This window comes from Podarcis pityusensis (assembly GCF_964106645.2).
Source record: "Podarcis pityusensis genome assembly, chromosome: 9".
NCBI lineage: Eukaryota > Metazoa > Chordata > Lepidosauria > Squamata > Lacertidae > Podarcis > Podarcis pityusensis.
Window position 1 is genome coordinate 62,727,110 of NC_138034.1, and position 13,833 is coordinate 62,740,942.

Below are 13,833 nucleotides of genomic sequence, written 5' to 3' on the forward strand. Positions count from 1 at the left end.
GCCCAATCCCCTAACCACGACACCACCCTGGCTTCCTAGAGTACTTCTGCTATGGGGCAGCTATTTAAATTAAGTAAGTAAATAAATACGGGGAGAGCAAAATGTCTCTTAGAGAAGGATCTGGAAGCTTCAAAACTCATTTTGGAGGGAAGATGGCGCCAAGATGTTAAGCGACCATAGCCTAAGTTGAAGGTGCCATTGGGTAATCAGCTTATATATCTGACTCCCCATGGCATCATCCAGCACAAAGGGCTTACTATTATGGAGAGCATGCAGCTGATACAGTGCTGCATACATATATGAATATTTGAAGACAATTTTAAAGCACACACACACACACACACACACACAGGAGTCAAATTGCATACAAAGTCCAAAGGGGACACAAAAATGTGGAATTTCTCCATGCCTTATAAATTTATAAGACTTCTCCATTCCCTGGCAAGCGAAACGACAGCCATTTCTTCCACCCAACGCTAGAAAATTAATACAATGCCAACACATTTTCAAGTTGAAGTTTATTCATAATCCACAGACCTTCGAATGGTTTTCATGGCTTCAATGGAAGTTGCCTTGAGCACCTTCCACTAAAGCTGAAGAGGTGACTCAAACGTTTTTATAGACACTCAAGAGAACAAGATTACAAAATGCAACTGCCTTTCTTGATTGAATCAGGAGACAGACAGAATTATCTTGGGGCAACCAGTGAGCCATTGTTGATCTAATCTATTTTACAGGTTGCCTGTTCTTTTGAATAGCCCTGCACTTGAGAAGGCCACAGCCAATTTCTTTCATGTGACAGTTCTAGAAAAAACTGGGGTTCGCTTTTGCAGCCCAACTCCTTAACCAAAGACCACCCACAAAGCATCATACATGTGTCACAGAAAGAGGCATGACTTCTCTCCTGTCAAGATACCTGATAATGCTTTGATGATTGCATTATCTGGCCATTCTTTTGAGATAGTATATACTTTAGTTCTAGAAACCGGGTCACAGGCCTACCCAATTCATGAACAAAATATGCCCTTAAGACAAGATTTGAAGGATTTTTAAGTAAAAGAACTATTAGGAAAGGTTTCTCTAAGATATTTCATTCTGCACAGGAAATATTTAGAGTCATTAGGAGAGGTAAAGTGGCTTTTGGGGCTTCTTCTGTGAGCTAAAATAAAGTGTAATTTTCCCTCAGGGAATATTTCCTAAATTTTGAAGGGTGAAGGACTGGTTTTCCATGAAGTGTGTGTCTGCTATGTGTGTGCACCCTAAAATTTTATAACAGGAAGCTGAAGTGGGAAATAAGGCATATTTCTGTTTACAGCGACAGGATAATCCATGCCCTGTGCTTGTTGCACAGATACAGAGTGCAAGACGAAACTTGGAAGCCCTCAGCAATGTCTCTTAAGACCAGGGGTCAGCAAACTTTTTCAGCAGGGGGCCGGTCCACTGTCCCTCAGATCTTGTGGGGGCCAGACTATATTTTGGAAAAAATAATAATGAACAAATTCCTATGCCCCACAAATAACCCAGAGATGCATTTTCAATAAAAGGGCACATTCTACTCATGTAGAAACATGCTGATTCCTGGACCATCCGCGGGCCGGATTTAGAAGGCGATTGGGCCAGATCCGGCCCCCAGGCCTTAGTTTGCCCACCCATGCTTAAGACTTTAAAACAAAAAGGAAGCCCAGGACACACAAACAAAACCTGAAATACTGGGAGCAGCTCTCAGATGCCTTTAGCAGTGCCTCACTAAGCTAGTTCACACAATACAGTAAGCTAAACTATGGCTTCTCTATGGGCTTCAAGAGAGCATCTTGCAAGTGGACTTTGCTCCGCTCCCTGCTTGTTTTTACCAGATTGGGGAGGAGCAAAGTGCCTCCAAACTCTTTTCCAGGGACCGCCAGCAATCCAAGTTTCAGCTTAGCACACTGGTTCCCAAAGTGCCGCCTGGGGGGCAGTGGAGGCTGGGTGGTGTAAATGACTATGAGACCTTAAAAAGCCCTTATCACAGGATCAAGTCCTGTTGTTGAATTAATGCAACGAAATAGTTTTAATTGGATAAAGGTGCAATTAACTGTTACTGTTTCGAATGTTATTTCATTGTGATCTTCTTCAGTGCGTCATGCAAACCACTACAGTGGTACCTCTACTTAAAAGTCTGTAAGTAGAGCGCCGCTTCTGTGCATACGCATGATGCAACAGAGCACTCCTACGCATGCACAAAGTGCACAGACCGCTTCTGCGCTTGCGGCGTAACCCGGAAGTATACACTTCCGGGTTTGCTGCGTTCGCAACCCAAAAATCTGCAATATGAACCTAACGCAACTAGAGGTATGACTGTATTCTGAATACAGTCGTACCTTGGGTTTTCGAACAGATTAGTTCCCAAACATTTTGGCTCCCAAACATCGCAAACCCAGAAGTGACTGTTCCGGTTTGCAAACTATTTTTGGAAGCTGAACATCCGACGGGGCTTCAGATTGGCTGCAGGAAGCTCCTGCAGCCAATCAGAAGCCGTGATTTGGTTTTTGGATATTTTGGAAGTTGAACGAACTTCCAGAACGGATTCCATTCGACTTACAAGGTACAACTGTAATGCTTTTTATAGAGGGCATTGGGAAACAGTTTATGGCGCCAAGGGGATAGTGGAACAAAAAAGTTTGGGAACGACCGGATTAGCATGTCATCTGAACCAGGACCTGTGGTTAAGCTGTTTCCCCACTAACCATGATCAGCAGCCAAGGCTCTTCTTGGGTACCACTCATAGTTAGCACAAGTCCCAGCTCAGATTACCTAGGCTTAGGCTCAGACTTAAGAAGCTGCACAAAACAGGCCCCTAAATGGGCCCAAATAAACTTTTATTATGTTTTTGAATATGCTGGAAGCTGCCCAGAGTGGCTGGGGCAGCCCAGTCAGATGGGTGGGGTACAAATAATAGAATTATTAAATGATTATTATTGGTGTGTTTAACAGTAACCTTTTGTTCATGCAAAGACCACAAAACAAGGTCAAGAAAGCAAGGGCCTCTCTAGAAGAGAAGAAGAAGGGTTTGGATTTGATATCCCGCCTTTCACTCCCTTTAAGGAGTCTCAAAGCGGCTAACATTCTCCTTTCCTTTCCTCCCCCACAACAAACACTCTGTGAGGTGAGTGGGGCTGAGAGACTTCAAAGAATTGTGACTGGCCCAAGGTCACCCAGCAGCTGCATGTGGAGGAGCGGAGACGCGAACCCGGTTCCCCAGATTACAAGTCTACCGCTCTTAACCACTACACCACACTGGCTCTCTAAGAGAAGTGGATGGTGCCCTCATCCTAAATCCTACCTGTTCCTGGTGTTTGTAGAAGCCATCTTGACAATCCTCTGCAAATCAGCTCATCTGGAAAGGAAACATGAGTCATCAGCCAATCAGACTTCAGTTTTATCACTTTTTGAAGAAGATCACACGTCACTCATTATATAGCATTTGAAAATTGCAGAAGCTCTTTCAAATATATTCTTGTTGCTCCCTGCAGCAGCGGTAGCCTTTATTAGCACAATGCCTTTATGACTAACAAGTCACAGAGTAGCAAACAAGCTTTCAAGCTCACCACCCCCCTTCTTCAGGCTAATTACTAATCAAAAACTAAAGCCAAGAGTATACTGTATAAGAAAAGGGTTGTCCTATTTATCTTTGGTGTAACATGAGAACTCTTCACTGCAAACACAGTCTAGCCTAATTAAGTCTGGGCAAAACCTCTTCAATTCCAGCTTGAGTATTACAACAAGGTTTTCATAATTCATTCTCTCTCTCTCTCCATCTTCTTTTCTTTCCTTTTTTTCTCCTTCTTTGCGACATGTCCAACCCCAAAAGCTTGCTCATTACTTTATGACTTTTCAATTGATCCCAACAATTGCTTTTCGTGCTTTCTTATTTTGTCTTCTGGTTTTAAAATCATGTACAGAGATTTCTGCAAGTCCTGCTTCTTAGACAGGTCACTCTCGCTTATTCTCATTATAGAAATGAACAGCTAGAAAAGGCGACTCCAACAAGCCTGAAGCAGGCCTCGAAACTTCATTTCTTAGCAGGGGTTCCCAAACTGTAGACCACTAGTGGCCTGTGGTGTGTCTGTAAAAATGCAATTTTAAAAAATGTGCAGCATCTAACACAGCTCATTGCTATTGCTAGAACAAGCAGACAAATTATTAAGAGGTCTGCCAAGACCCTCAGCAATTTTCAAGCGGTCCATGGAGGCGAGGGGTGGGGAGAAGAGTTTGGGAACCACCACAAGGCTACCCTTAGTCTACCTCTTAAGGAGGTATTACAAGGATTAAAGTTGAGAGAATAAGGAGGAGCAGAGGAAGATGCAGTTAAAAAGATGCCAACTGTTACATTCAACAAGTGTACAATCTATGTACGCAATCAGTTTAGCTGTACACTCCTACAGTTATTCAGAAGGCCCTGTATACCTGAAGGAGCGTCTCCACCCCCATTGTTCTGCCCAGACACTGAGGTCCAACTCCAAGGGCCTTCTGGCGGTTCCCTCACTGCAAGAAGTGAGGTTACAGGGAACCAGGCAGAGGGCCTTCTCGGTAGTGGCACCCGCCCTGTGGAACACCCTCCCTTCAGAGGTCAAGGAAATAAACAACTATCTCACTTTTAGAAGACATCTGAAGGTAGCTCTGTTTAGGGAAGTTTTTAATGTTTGAAGTTTTATTGCATTTTTAATATTCCGTTGGGAGCCGCCCAGAGTGGCTGGGGTAAAAAGGTAACGGGACCCCTGACCATTAAGTCCAGTCACGGACAACTCTGGGGTTGCGGCGCTCATATTATTATTATTATTTGTGAGTATACTTCTGTGTATGTAACAGGCAAGCTACGTATGTGAGCAAGCATACACACTTTCACACAAAGACTTGTACAAGTGTTGAGACAGCCAACACCTGCGTTCTGTGTAATGTGTGAACAACCCTAATGGAATAATTATCAAAATAAATACTGGGAACTTTAAACATGCTCTCGATTCAACAGCTCTGCAGCAAGTAATAGTCTTTCCTTCCCTCTTCTGGTTCTTTCTTTCTTTATTATTTCTTTTTTTCTTTCTCTCTCTCTCAAAAAAAACAACAACACACACACACACACACCAGTCTTCTTACACACTTAATAAATTTTAAGGTGCCAATGGGCTCTTTCAAAGCAAAAACAAGAAGTTTCTACTCTTTCAAGTGGTTTGCTAAACCCCAGCATTACTTTCAACAGGGAGCTTCAAAAGCCTAGAATTCACATTTAATGCTAGTAATGATTCTAAACACAAAATAGACATATATATTACAGATAAGATTCTTTGAGCGAGTCCCTGCGGCTATTATGATTTAGTTAGTGCTTCCTTCCATGTACTAAAAGACACGCAGAGAGTTCTCTCTGGAACAGAAGGAGTGGGGGACAGATGTCTGCTGCTAGAACTTACGAAAGCGCAGGAAAGAAGATAGACAGGATGGGGCTGGGACAAATTCTAAACCACCAAGGAAGCATTTTATTATGGGTTGGGAGCAGAAAGTCCAGGCTCCCAGGGCTCACCCAACTGCACTAGCAAGTCAAGCAGCGACTAAGGTAGAATGAAACTGATGCACCTTATCAATTGTGTTTGGTTTGTTTGATCTGTGTTTTGTTAAAAATAATTAAAAAGCAAATGGAGGGGAGTATTTTGTTGTGAGCGCCTATATGGAAGCCTGCAATCCAAGACCTTGCAATAGGACAGGTAAAAAACAAAAGCAGCCTCTGGCAACCTGGTGCTTTCGGACAACACAGTTTGCCAATGTGATGCTCTTCTGATGTTTTATACTACAACCGCTTGTTTTGCCCTACATCACCGCAAAGGATTGCATTGAAACATTGCTAGAAACATTGCTACAGATGAAGTGAAATTAGCAAAACAAGCTCACCAATGTTTGCAAAACATTGAGGCAGTTATACCGTTCGTCACTGGAACCAAAGTTTTATTAGGCAACGTTTGTCGATATAGGGACGCGGGTGGCGCTGTGGGTTAAACCACAGAGCCTAGGACTTGCTGATCAGAAGGTCATCAGTTCGAATCCCCGCAACGGGGTGAGCTCCCGTTGCTCAGTCCCTGCTCCTGCCAACCTAGCAGTTTGAAAGCACGTCAAAGTGCAAGTAGATAAATAGGTACCGCTCTGGCGGGAAGGTAAACGGCGTTTCCGTGCACTGCTCTGGTTCGCCAGAAGCGGCTTAGTCATGCTGGCCACATGACCCGGAAGCTGTACGCCGGCTCCCTCGGCCAATAAAACGAGATGAGCGCCGCAACCCCAGAGCCGGCCACAACTGGACCTAATGGTCAGGGGTCCCTTTACCTTGTTGATATGCTGTTAACTTTACCATTTGGCATGCCTAATTTGTAGTTCCAGAAAAACAGTAAAGAGCCTGTGCAAATCCACCCAAATACATATTGTAAAGCACTTTGCAACATCAAGAAGAAGAAGTAAACACAGTAGTAGCAAACAGGATTCTTCTCTGACTCTCTGTCATCACTCAGAGTCCAAGCTAAAATCGGATTTAAGCTTCTTTCCGCAAGTGATGGCTATACAGATGGCAAGACATACAGAAGCCCACATGCCATGAATTTGAAAGAGAAGGAAGCATACTAATTTGCTCTCTAGTGCAATTTAAAATTGGCAACGCATCCTCCAAACAAAATAGTTCTTCATGCAACAGGATGGATTTTGTTTGCATATGGCATGCAAATACTAAAAGTGTGGGGGGGGGTTGGGGGGAGTGTATGCTACTACATTTGCACACCCTTTCTGAATACTGGAAACAGACAATGCTCATCAACTGACCTAGTGCATAGGAAGGAATGGGGTCTCCTGTACCCTGATGAGAAGGTGGCACAGCTTTTATCACACTTGCAGTATAATAACATCCCTCTTCTACACAACTATTAAAGATACAGGAGCCCTGGCTACAATTATTAAGGGTACAAGAGTCCTGGCTTCAACGTGTCTGGTCACCCTAAGCCTGCATAATGGATACAAGCCAGTTAAAGTTAAGCACTATCCCTGCATGACCAGTGTTGTACAAGCCAACACACACACACACACACACACACAAATAGAGAGAATGAGGGGAACGGAATGTTTTAATAAAATGAGGCCAGTGTCAGTCAACTGCAATTTTAACCCCATTTTTACTGGGCAGCAAGACCCATTAAATTCAACAAGACTAAGTTCTGAGTAGACAATAGGACTGTGCTCAGTGAGGCGGAGGGTACGTTATTTCATATGTGGTGGACCTGTAAAAGGGTAAAAGTGTATTGGGAAATAATTTGTAATGAATTGAAAACAATGTTTAAAAGTACCAGAGTCCTTTTCGTTGGACATAATTCAGACGGAAATTCCCAGATGTCAAAAAAGGTTATTTATGTATGCCACTACGGTGGCCCATGTTTGGTTAGCCCAAAAATGGAAAATGAGTGAGGTCCCAACAAAAGAAGAATGGCAACTTAAACTGATGGAATATGCACAGCTTGCATACCTAACATATAGAATAAGAGAACAAGAAGAACACACGTTTCAAGAAGATTAGAAAATGTTTATTGAATATACGGTGGGAAATTGTGTACACTTGAAAATGTTGGCAGCATTAAGATAAATTCAACAGCGTAAATAAGTTTAGATGGATGTAATAATGGAATACTGAATGGTTTAGTTTAGGTAAAATATGCAGGGATTTATGTTATGCAAAATGAACCATGGAAAGAGAAGGGAAGTCACTGATATTTTAAGGTTGTTTAAATGAATATTCTAAAATGTAAAACAGGAAATTTAATTTTAAAATTTTTTTAAAAAGGACTGTGCTCTACAATGACAGTGGAGCCTTGGGTTAAATTGCCTCCGGCTTACGTCACCCTCGGCTTGCAACTGGCACAAACCCGGAAGTACCAGAATGGGTTACTTCCGGGTTCGCGCCGTTCGCACACGCGCAGAAGTGCTAAATTGCGCCGTACACGTGCGCAGACGCGATGCTTTGGGTTGTGTTGTTTTCCAGTTGCAGCAGGGCCTCTGGAACGGATCCCCGCCGTAAGGCAAGGTTCCACTGTATCCTTTTTTCTAAACTAGATTTTGTTCTGTAGAACAGTCATTCATTTTTGCCTCATTTTGTAAAAAACATTCCTCCTCCCTGTTTCCATAAAGCAGATGCCTAGCTATTTTATTTCATTACTTTGAAAAGACTAATCTAAAGGTGTCAAGGATTGGACCTTGGACCTGCTGCATGTAAGGCAGATGTTGTACCATTGAGCTTTAGTCTTTCCCAATGCTTCGGTAAGGAAAAAAGTTTTTAGAATACTCGGAAAACATAAAACAGACTGTTCCACATGACGGGAGCCACCACACTAAAGACCCTGCCAATTCATGAATCGGGAAAGTCGACTGTACCCCCATGTGAACCAATGCCGTAATAAAGCTCTTTATCCAAATGTTCAGAGGATCATCTGTGAATAGCACAATGCACCTCCCATAGGCTTCAGATCACTATTGTGCAGATCCATTTTTTAAAAAAAAATGTGTGTGCATAGAAATTGTAACTAAATTTGCTACAGATCTAATGGAAATGAATTGCTTGATGCTCCATGGGGAGGCTCAAATCTCAAAATGAGTTATCTGCTCTTTGGCAAGCCTTTGGTTGCTTCTCAGTGAGCAGGTATATTTGAGTCGCTTCTGAATTTTATATGTCCACTTTGCAACTTCAAAGAACGTTAAAATTCCTAGTGTGTGAGATGGAGCCTTGGCTGAAGCGAGATTGAATGAGCGGCCTCTAGTGGCCAAAGTTTAACGCACTTTTGTAGAAATGACTTTTAAAAAATAAATGCAGGACAAACCATTTGTTAACATAAACAACAACTATGACACAACAATAAAAAAAAAAACCTGTACCCGTTTCATCTGCTGGTGGATTATTGGAGCTCACTTCAGCATTCAGCTTTATTTTAAGACGGTTTTGCAACACATTTCTACCCCAAGCACAGATTAAAGACCATTTCCCAGATTTCGTTTTAAAATGGGTTGAACCAGATTACCCTTCCAGCTCTACAATTCTATGAATCTATGTGCAAATGCAAAATACTCTAATTTATACATAATAGCCTCAACGTTAGCCATATCTAGACTTGGGACAATCTCCCAGTCCTTCACACACACCTCCTGAGGCGCTGGAGCCACACCCCAAAGTTACACAATTGGTTCACACACATATAGGCACACACCAAATGCTAGATCACTACCCTGTATTATCATGCAATGTGTGCACCAGAACTGGTCAGCACACTACTATCCAGCATAGGATATGCCCGTATTTTTTCAGACACACATTGAGTGAAGGAGCAAAGGCCACCTTTTTTTTATTCAGTTACAGAATATCAAAAACTCTTTAAAACCCCAAAATCAAATGCATAGTGCATATACCTAGACACACAACACAGCAACACCTAATCTTTTCGCAGAGTAACAGTCTGCCATGGCTACTAACCCTGTGGAAAATTTTGAAAAGAGCATTTCAACTGTAACTCATAATTTAGATAGTTTTGGTTGGATAGTTTAAGGCAAAGGGGATACTTCCATTTGCTGACAAGGCTTGCCCCAGAGGGATGCACGTTTTCGGTTGCAAACGGTTCCGAAGTTTCCAAAGGGGCATAGGAAACATTTAAGTAAATAAACAACAACACAACACAACAACAACATTGAAACAGCTGCTCAGCATCCCCCACCCCGCCCTTCTCCTGGTCTTTCAAACCACCAAAACGGACAGGCAAATAACGCACACACACAAACACACAGAGTCATTCGAGGCACTTTCCACCGTTTTGCAGCCTCGACTGAATCGCCCCTGCATTGCTTTTTGTTAAAAACAAGCAATTTCCCAGCAGAATCCCACGGCACACACTTTTTGACGGGATTAACGGCTTGACAGCCCCCGAAAACTCTCTGCAAAAAAGCTAAACAACAAACCCAAACTTTTGCCTGTTGCTGCTGTTTGCTTTCAAAGCGGCGCAAACATTGAGTTGATAACCTCCCCACCCCCCTAAATAAATAAATAAAGCGCCCCATAGCTTTTGCAAGGCAGGAATGGACGGCTGCTTGCTTTTTAAAGAGCTTTCTCATTGAGTGCCTTATACAATATATCTTTTAGAGGTAGGGAAATGGATTCTCACCTCCGCTACAGCCGTGCAAACCCCATCAGGAGCGAAGAGGGGAGGGGGCGAAGCCTGGACCGGCCTCCCCCTCCAGCAGCAGCCGATGAACAGAGCCAGAAGAGGAGGCTGAGCTTGCTTGCTTTGCTTACTCACTCGCTTTCTTGCTTTCTTTGCCCTTCATTACCTGTTGCTGCTCCTGCTGCTGCAGCTTCTACAGCCTCATTGCACCGGACAGAGACAGAGAGAGATGCGGGCTGCAAAAGCTGGCCGCGGGATTGGCTGGCCTGAAGCGACAACCAGAGAGCAGCTCCAGGGGCTGCAGGTCCCGCCTCCTTCGCTCTGACCACGCCCCCCTCCGAAGGCGGTCTTCTCCTCCCGCCCCCTCCTCTCCGCTGCAGCCGAAGCGTCTCCGGGAAAACCCGAAGCGCCGCCGGCGCTGAAAACTCGGCAAGTCCGGGAGTTCGAGACCCGGGAATTCAACCTGGGGCGCTAAATTTTATTCGAAATGCAGAAGGCAACCGGGGAGGGTAGTGCGAGACTTAAAACAGCATGCTCCGGAAAGGACACCACTTTCATTAAGCCAGTGGTTTTTTTAATGGCATACCCCTAAACATTTTATGAATCTTTGTACTTTTGTCCATTTCCTGTATTTATTTTTCCCGAAAATGGTGATTTTCTTGAGTCAAAATGAGAGCACCCCTAAACATTTTTTTAAAGGAAAAAACAACAACACACTGCATTAAGCTAAGCAAAGTCCACCGAGGGTTAAAGCCTGACACTGGTTTTCAGTGTTCAACTTCAGCTATGGAAAGTGTTCCTGAGCATGTGCAGAATACCCCTTCCTCCCATGAAGCAACCCTACCTGGCTTCAAGAGCAAAGTTTCCAGGTCAAAACAGGCCCCCTGCTTACCAGCTGCTCATGTTGCCCTATCTCAGGGTTTCACATAAAGGCCCAAGGATTTAGCCTTTTTCCTCCATGTTTCCCCCACTCCAAAGTTTAAACCAGGGTTTCCCAAACTCTGATCTCCAGCTGTTTTTGGACTACAACTCCCATCATCCCTAGCTAGCAAGACAAGTCTTCAGGGATGATGGGAATTGTAGTCGAAAAACAGCTGGAGACCCGAGTGTGGGCAACCTTGGTTTAAAACTATCCCCTATTTAAGGTTCCTCTTTTATGAACTGGGAGATGTGGGGAAGGAGAAAGGCACCAATATGGGCATAGTAAATCTGTTTTAAAATAAGTAATAAGAAGGTGGCAATTCTGCATTGAACATTAGCTGGTCTAAATAAACATTGTTTTTTCGAAAGATGAGCTCAAAAAAGCAAACATCCCCAGCAGTGACAGATACCACTTGGGTAATGTACACATTACTGCTTGCTCTAGCTCCTGTGCTCTCCCACTGCTGGTGTTTGAAGCCAAGTATGCATGATGTTTGCCACAATTCTTATGTGTAGTGGTGTAGTGGTTGAGAGCGGTGGACTCATAATCTGGTGAACCGGGTTCGCGTCTCCGCTCCTCCACATGCAGCTGCTGGGTGACCTTGGGCTAGTCACACTTCTCTGAAGTCTCTCAGCCCCACTCACCTCACAGAGTGTTTGTTGTGGGGAAGGAAGGGAAAGGAGAATGTTAGCCGCTTTGAGACTGGGCTGCATCAATAGGAGTATAGCATCTAGATCAAGGGAAGTAATAGTGCCACTGTATTCTGCTCTGGTCAGACCTCACCTGGAGTACTGTGTCCAGTTCTGGGCACCACAGTTCAAGAAGGACACTGACAAACTGGAACGTGTCCAGAGGAGGGCAACCAAAATGGTCAAAGGCCTGGAAACGATGCCTTATGAGGAACGGCTAAGGGAGCTGGGCATGTTTAGCCTGGAGAAGAGGAGGTTAAGGGGTGATATGATAGCCGTGTTCAAATATATAAAAGGATGTCACATAGAGGAGGGAGAAAGGTTGTTTTCTGCTGCTCCAGAGAAGCAGACACGGAGCAATGGATCCAAACTACAAGAAAGAAGATTCCACCTAAACATTAGGAAGAACTTCCTGACAGTAAGAGCTGTTCGACAGTGGAATTTGCTGCCAAGGAGTGTGGTGGAGTCTCCTTCTTTGGAGGTCTTTAAGCAGAGGCTTGACAACCATATGTCAGGAGTGCTCTGATGGTGTTTCCTGCTTGGCAGGGGGTTGGACTCGATGGCCCTTGTGGTCTCTTCCAGCTCTATGATTCTATGATTCTATGAGACTCCTTATGGTAGTGATAAGGCAGGATATCAAATCCAAAGTATCTATGTATCCTGTTGTTTCTTCAGAAACTCACCTGGTTGATGCGCTTTCCCTCACAGCAATTTCCATCCAATTCCAAAATCTCAGCTGTGGTAGGCTGACGTGTGTACTTCTGAGGCAGCCACTGCACATGTGTGGATGTCGGTTTCACTGAATAGCAGTTTGGCTTCAGGAAATCAGGTCATGCGCATCAGGCAACAACCTCCCCACTCCCTCCCTCTCTGGTGCATGCAGGGGGCAAAAAAACAACCACGTGACTTAAAATGCAGTGTGGGACAAGTAACACTTGCCCAAAATTGGAAAGAAGCAGAAGTCCCAGCAAAGGAAGAATGGATACAAAAACTTATGGAATACAATGGTACCTCAGGTTACAGACGCTTCAGGTTACAGACTCCGCTAACCCAGAAATAGTACCTCAGGTTAAGAACTTTAGCTCAGGATGAGAACAGAAATTGCACAGCAGCAGCAGTGGGAGGCCCCATTAGCTAAAGTGGCACCTCAGGTTAAGAACAATTTCAGGTTAAGAATGGACCTCCAAAATGAATTAAGTTCTTAACCTGAGGTACCACTGTATACAGAAATGGCGAAACTTACCGGAAGAATAAGAAACCAAGACAACAAACTTTTTATAAAAGAATGGAAATGGTTTGTTGAGTATTTAAAGACAAATTGTAAACAGATGAGAACATTGGCAGGATTATTGTAATAAGCTGCAGTTTTATAAGAGTATATATTTAAAGTAGATGAATAAACAAGCAAATTAAGTTACTTTGGATATGAAGAAGGTATTAAATAATAAATGTAAGGAACTGCAGAAAGAGGGGGAAGGAAGTCAAGTTTTGAAAGGTTAAAATGATTGTGAAGTTGATAAGCTTGAAAAGCTTGAAAAGTATAAATAATATACTTTAAAAAATGCAGTGTGGGAGGCAACCTTACTGCATTTTAAGTTGTTAATGTGCATAATAGAGTCAGAAGGGACCCCAAGGGTCATCTAGTCCAACCCCATCCAATGCAGGAATCCCAGCTAAATAATCCCTGAGAGATGACCAGCCAACCTCTGCTTAAAAACCTCCAGTGAAGGAGAGAGTCAACCACCTCCTTAATCTCAGCTCTGAGCCTCATGAAACGCAGCTCTCCTAACAACAACTTGGAAGTACAGTGGTACCTCGAGTTACAAACACCTCAGGTTACAAATGCTTCAGGTTACAAACTCCGCTAACCTGGAAGAGTTACCTCAAGTTGAGAACTCTGCCTCAGGATGAGAATGGAAATTGTGTGCCGGCGGTGCAGTGGCAGCAAGAGGCCTCATTAGCGAAAGCTCACCTCTAGTTAAGAACGGTTTCAGGTTAAGAACGGACCTCTGGAACTAATTAAATT

The 13,833-nt window shown here is 43.6% G+C and overlaps 1 protein-coding gene across 1 annotated transcript in view; it reads right to left on the reverse strand.

Moving 5' to 3' along the window:
- The window catches only part of AFF1 (ALF transcription elongation factor 1), a 148,256-nt gene extending 137,795 nt beyond the window's left edge, over positions 1-10,461 (reverse strand). The window contains exons 1-2 of the mRNA XM_081020694.1: positions 10,197-10,461; positions 3,320-3,373 (exon numbers count right to left, since the gene is read on the reverse strand). Coding sequence (XP_080876820.1) covers positions 3,320-3,345 — 26 coding nt within the window. The 5' untranslated portion in view covers positions 3,346-3,373; positions 10,197-10,461. The remainder of the gene's footprint in view (positions 1-3,319; positions 3,374-10,196) is intronic.
- Between the last annotated feature and the right edge of the window lie 3,372 nt (positions 10,462-13,833).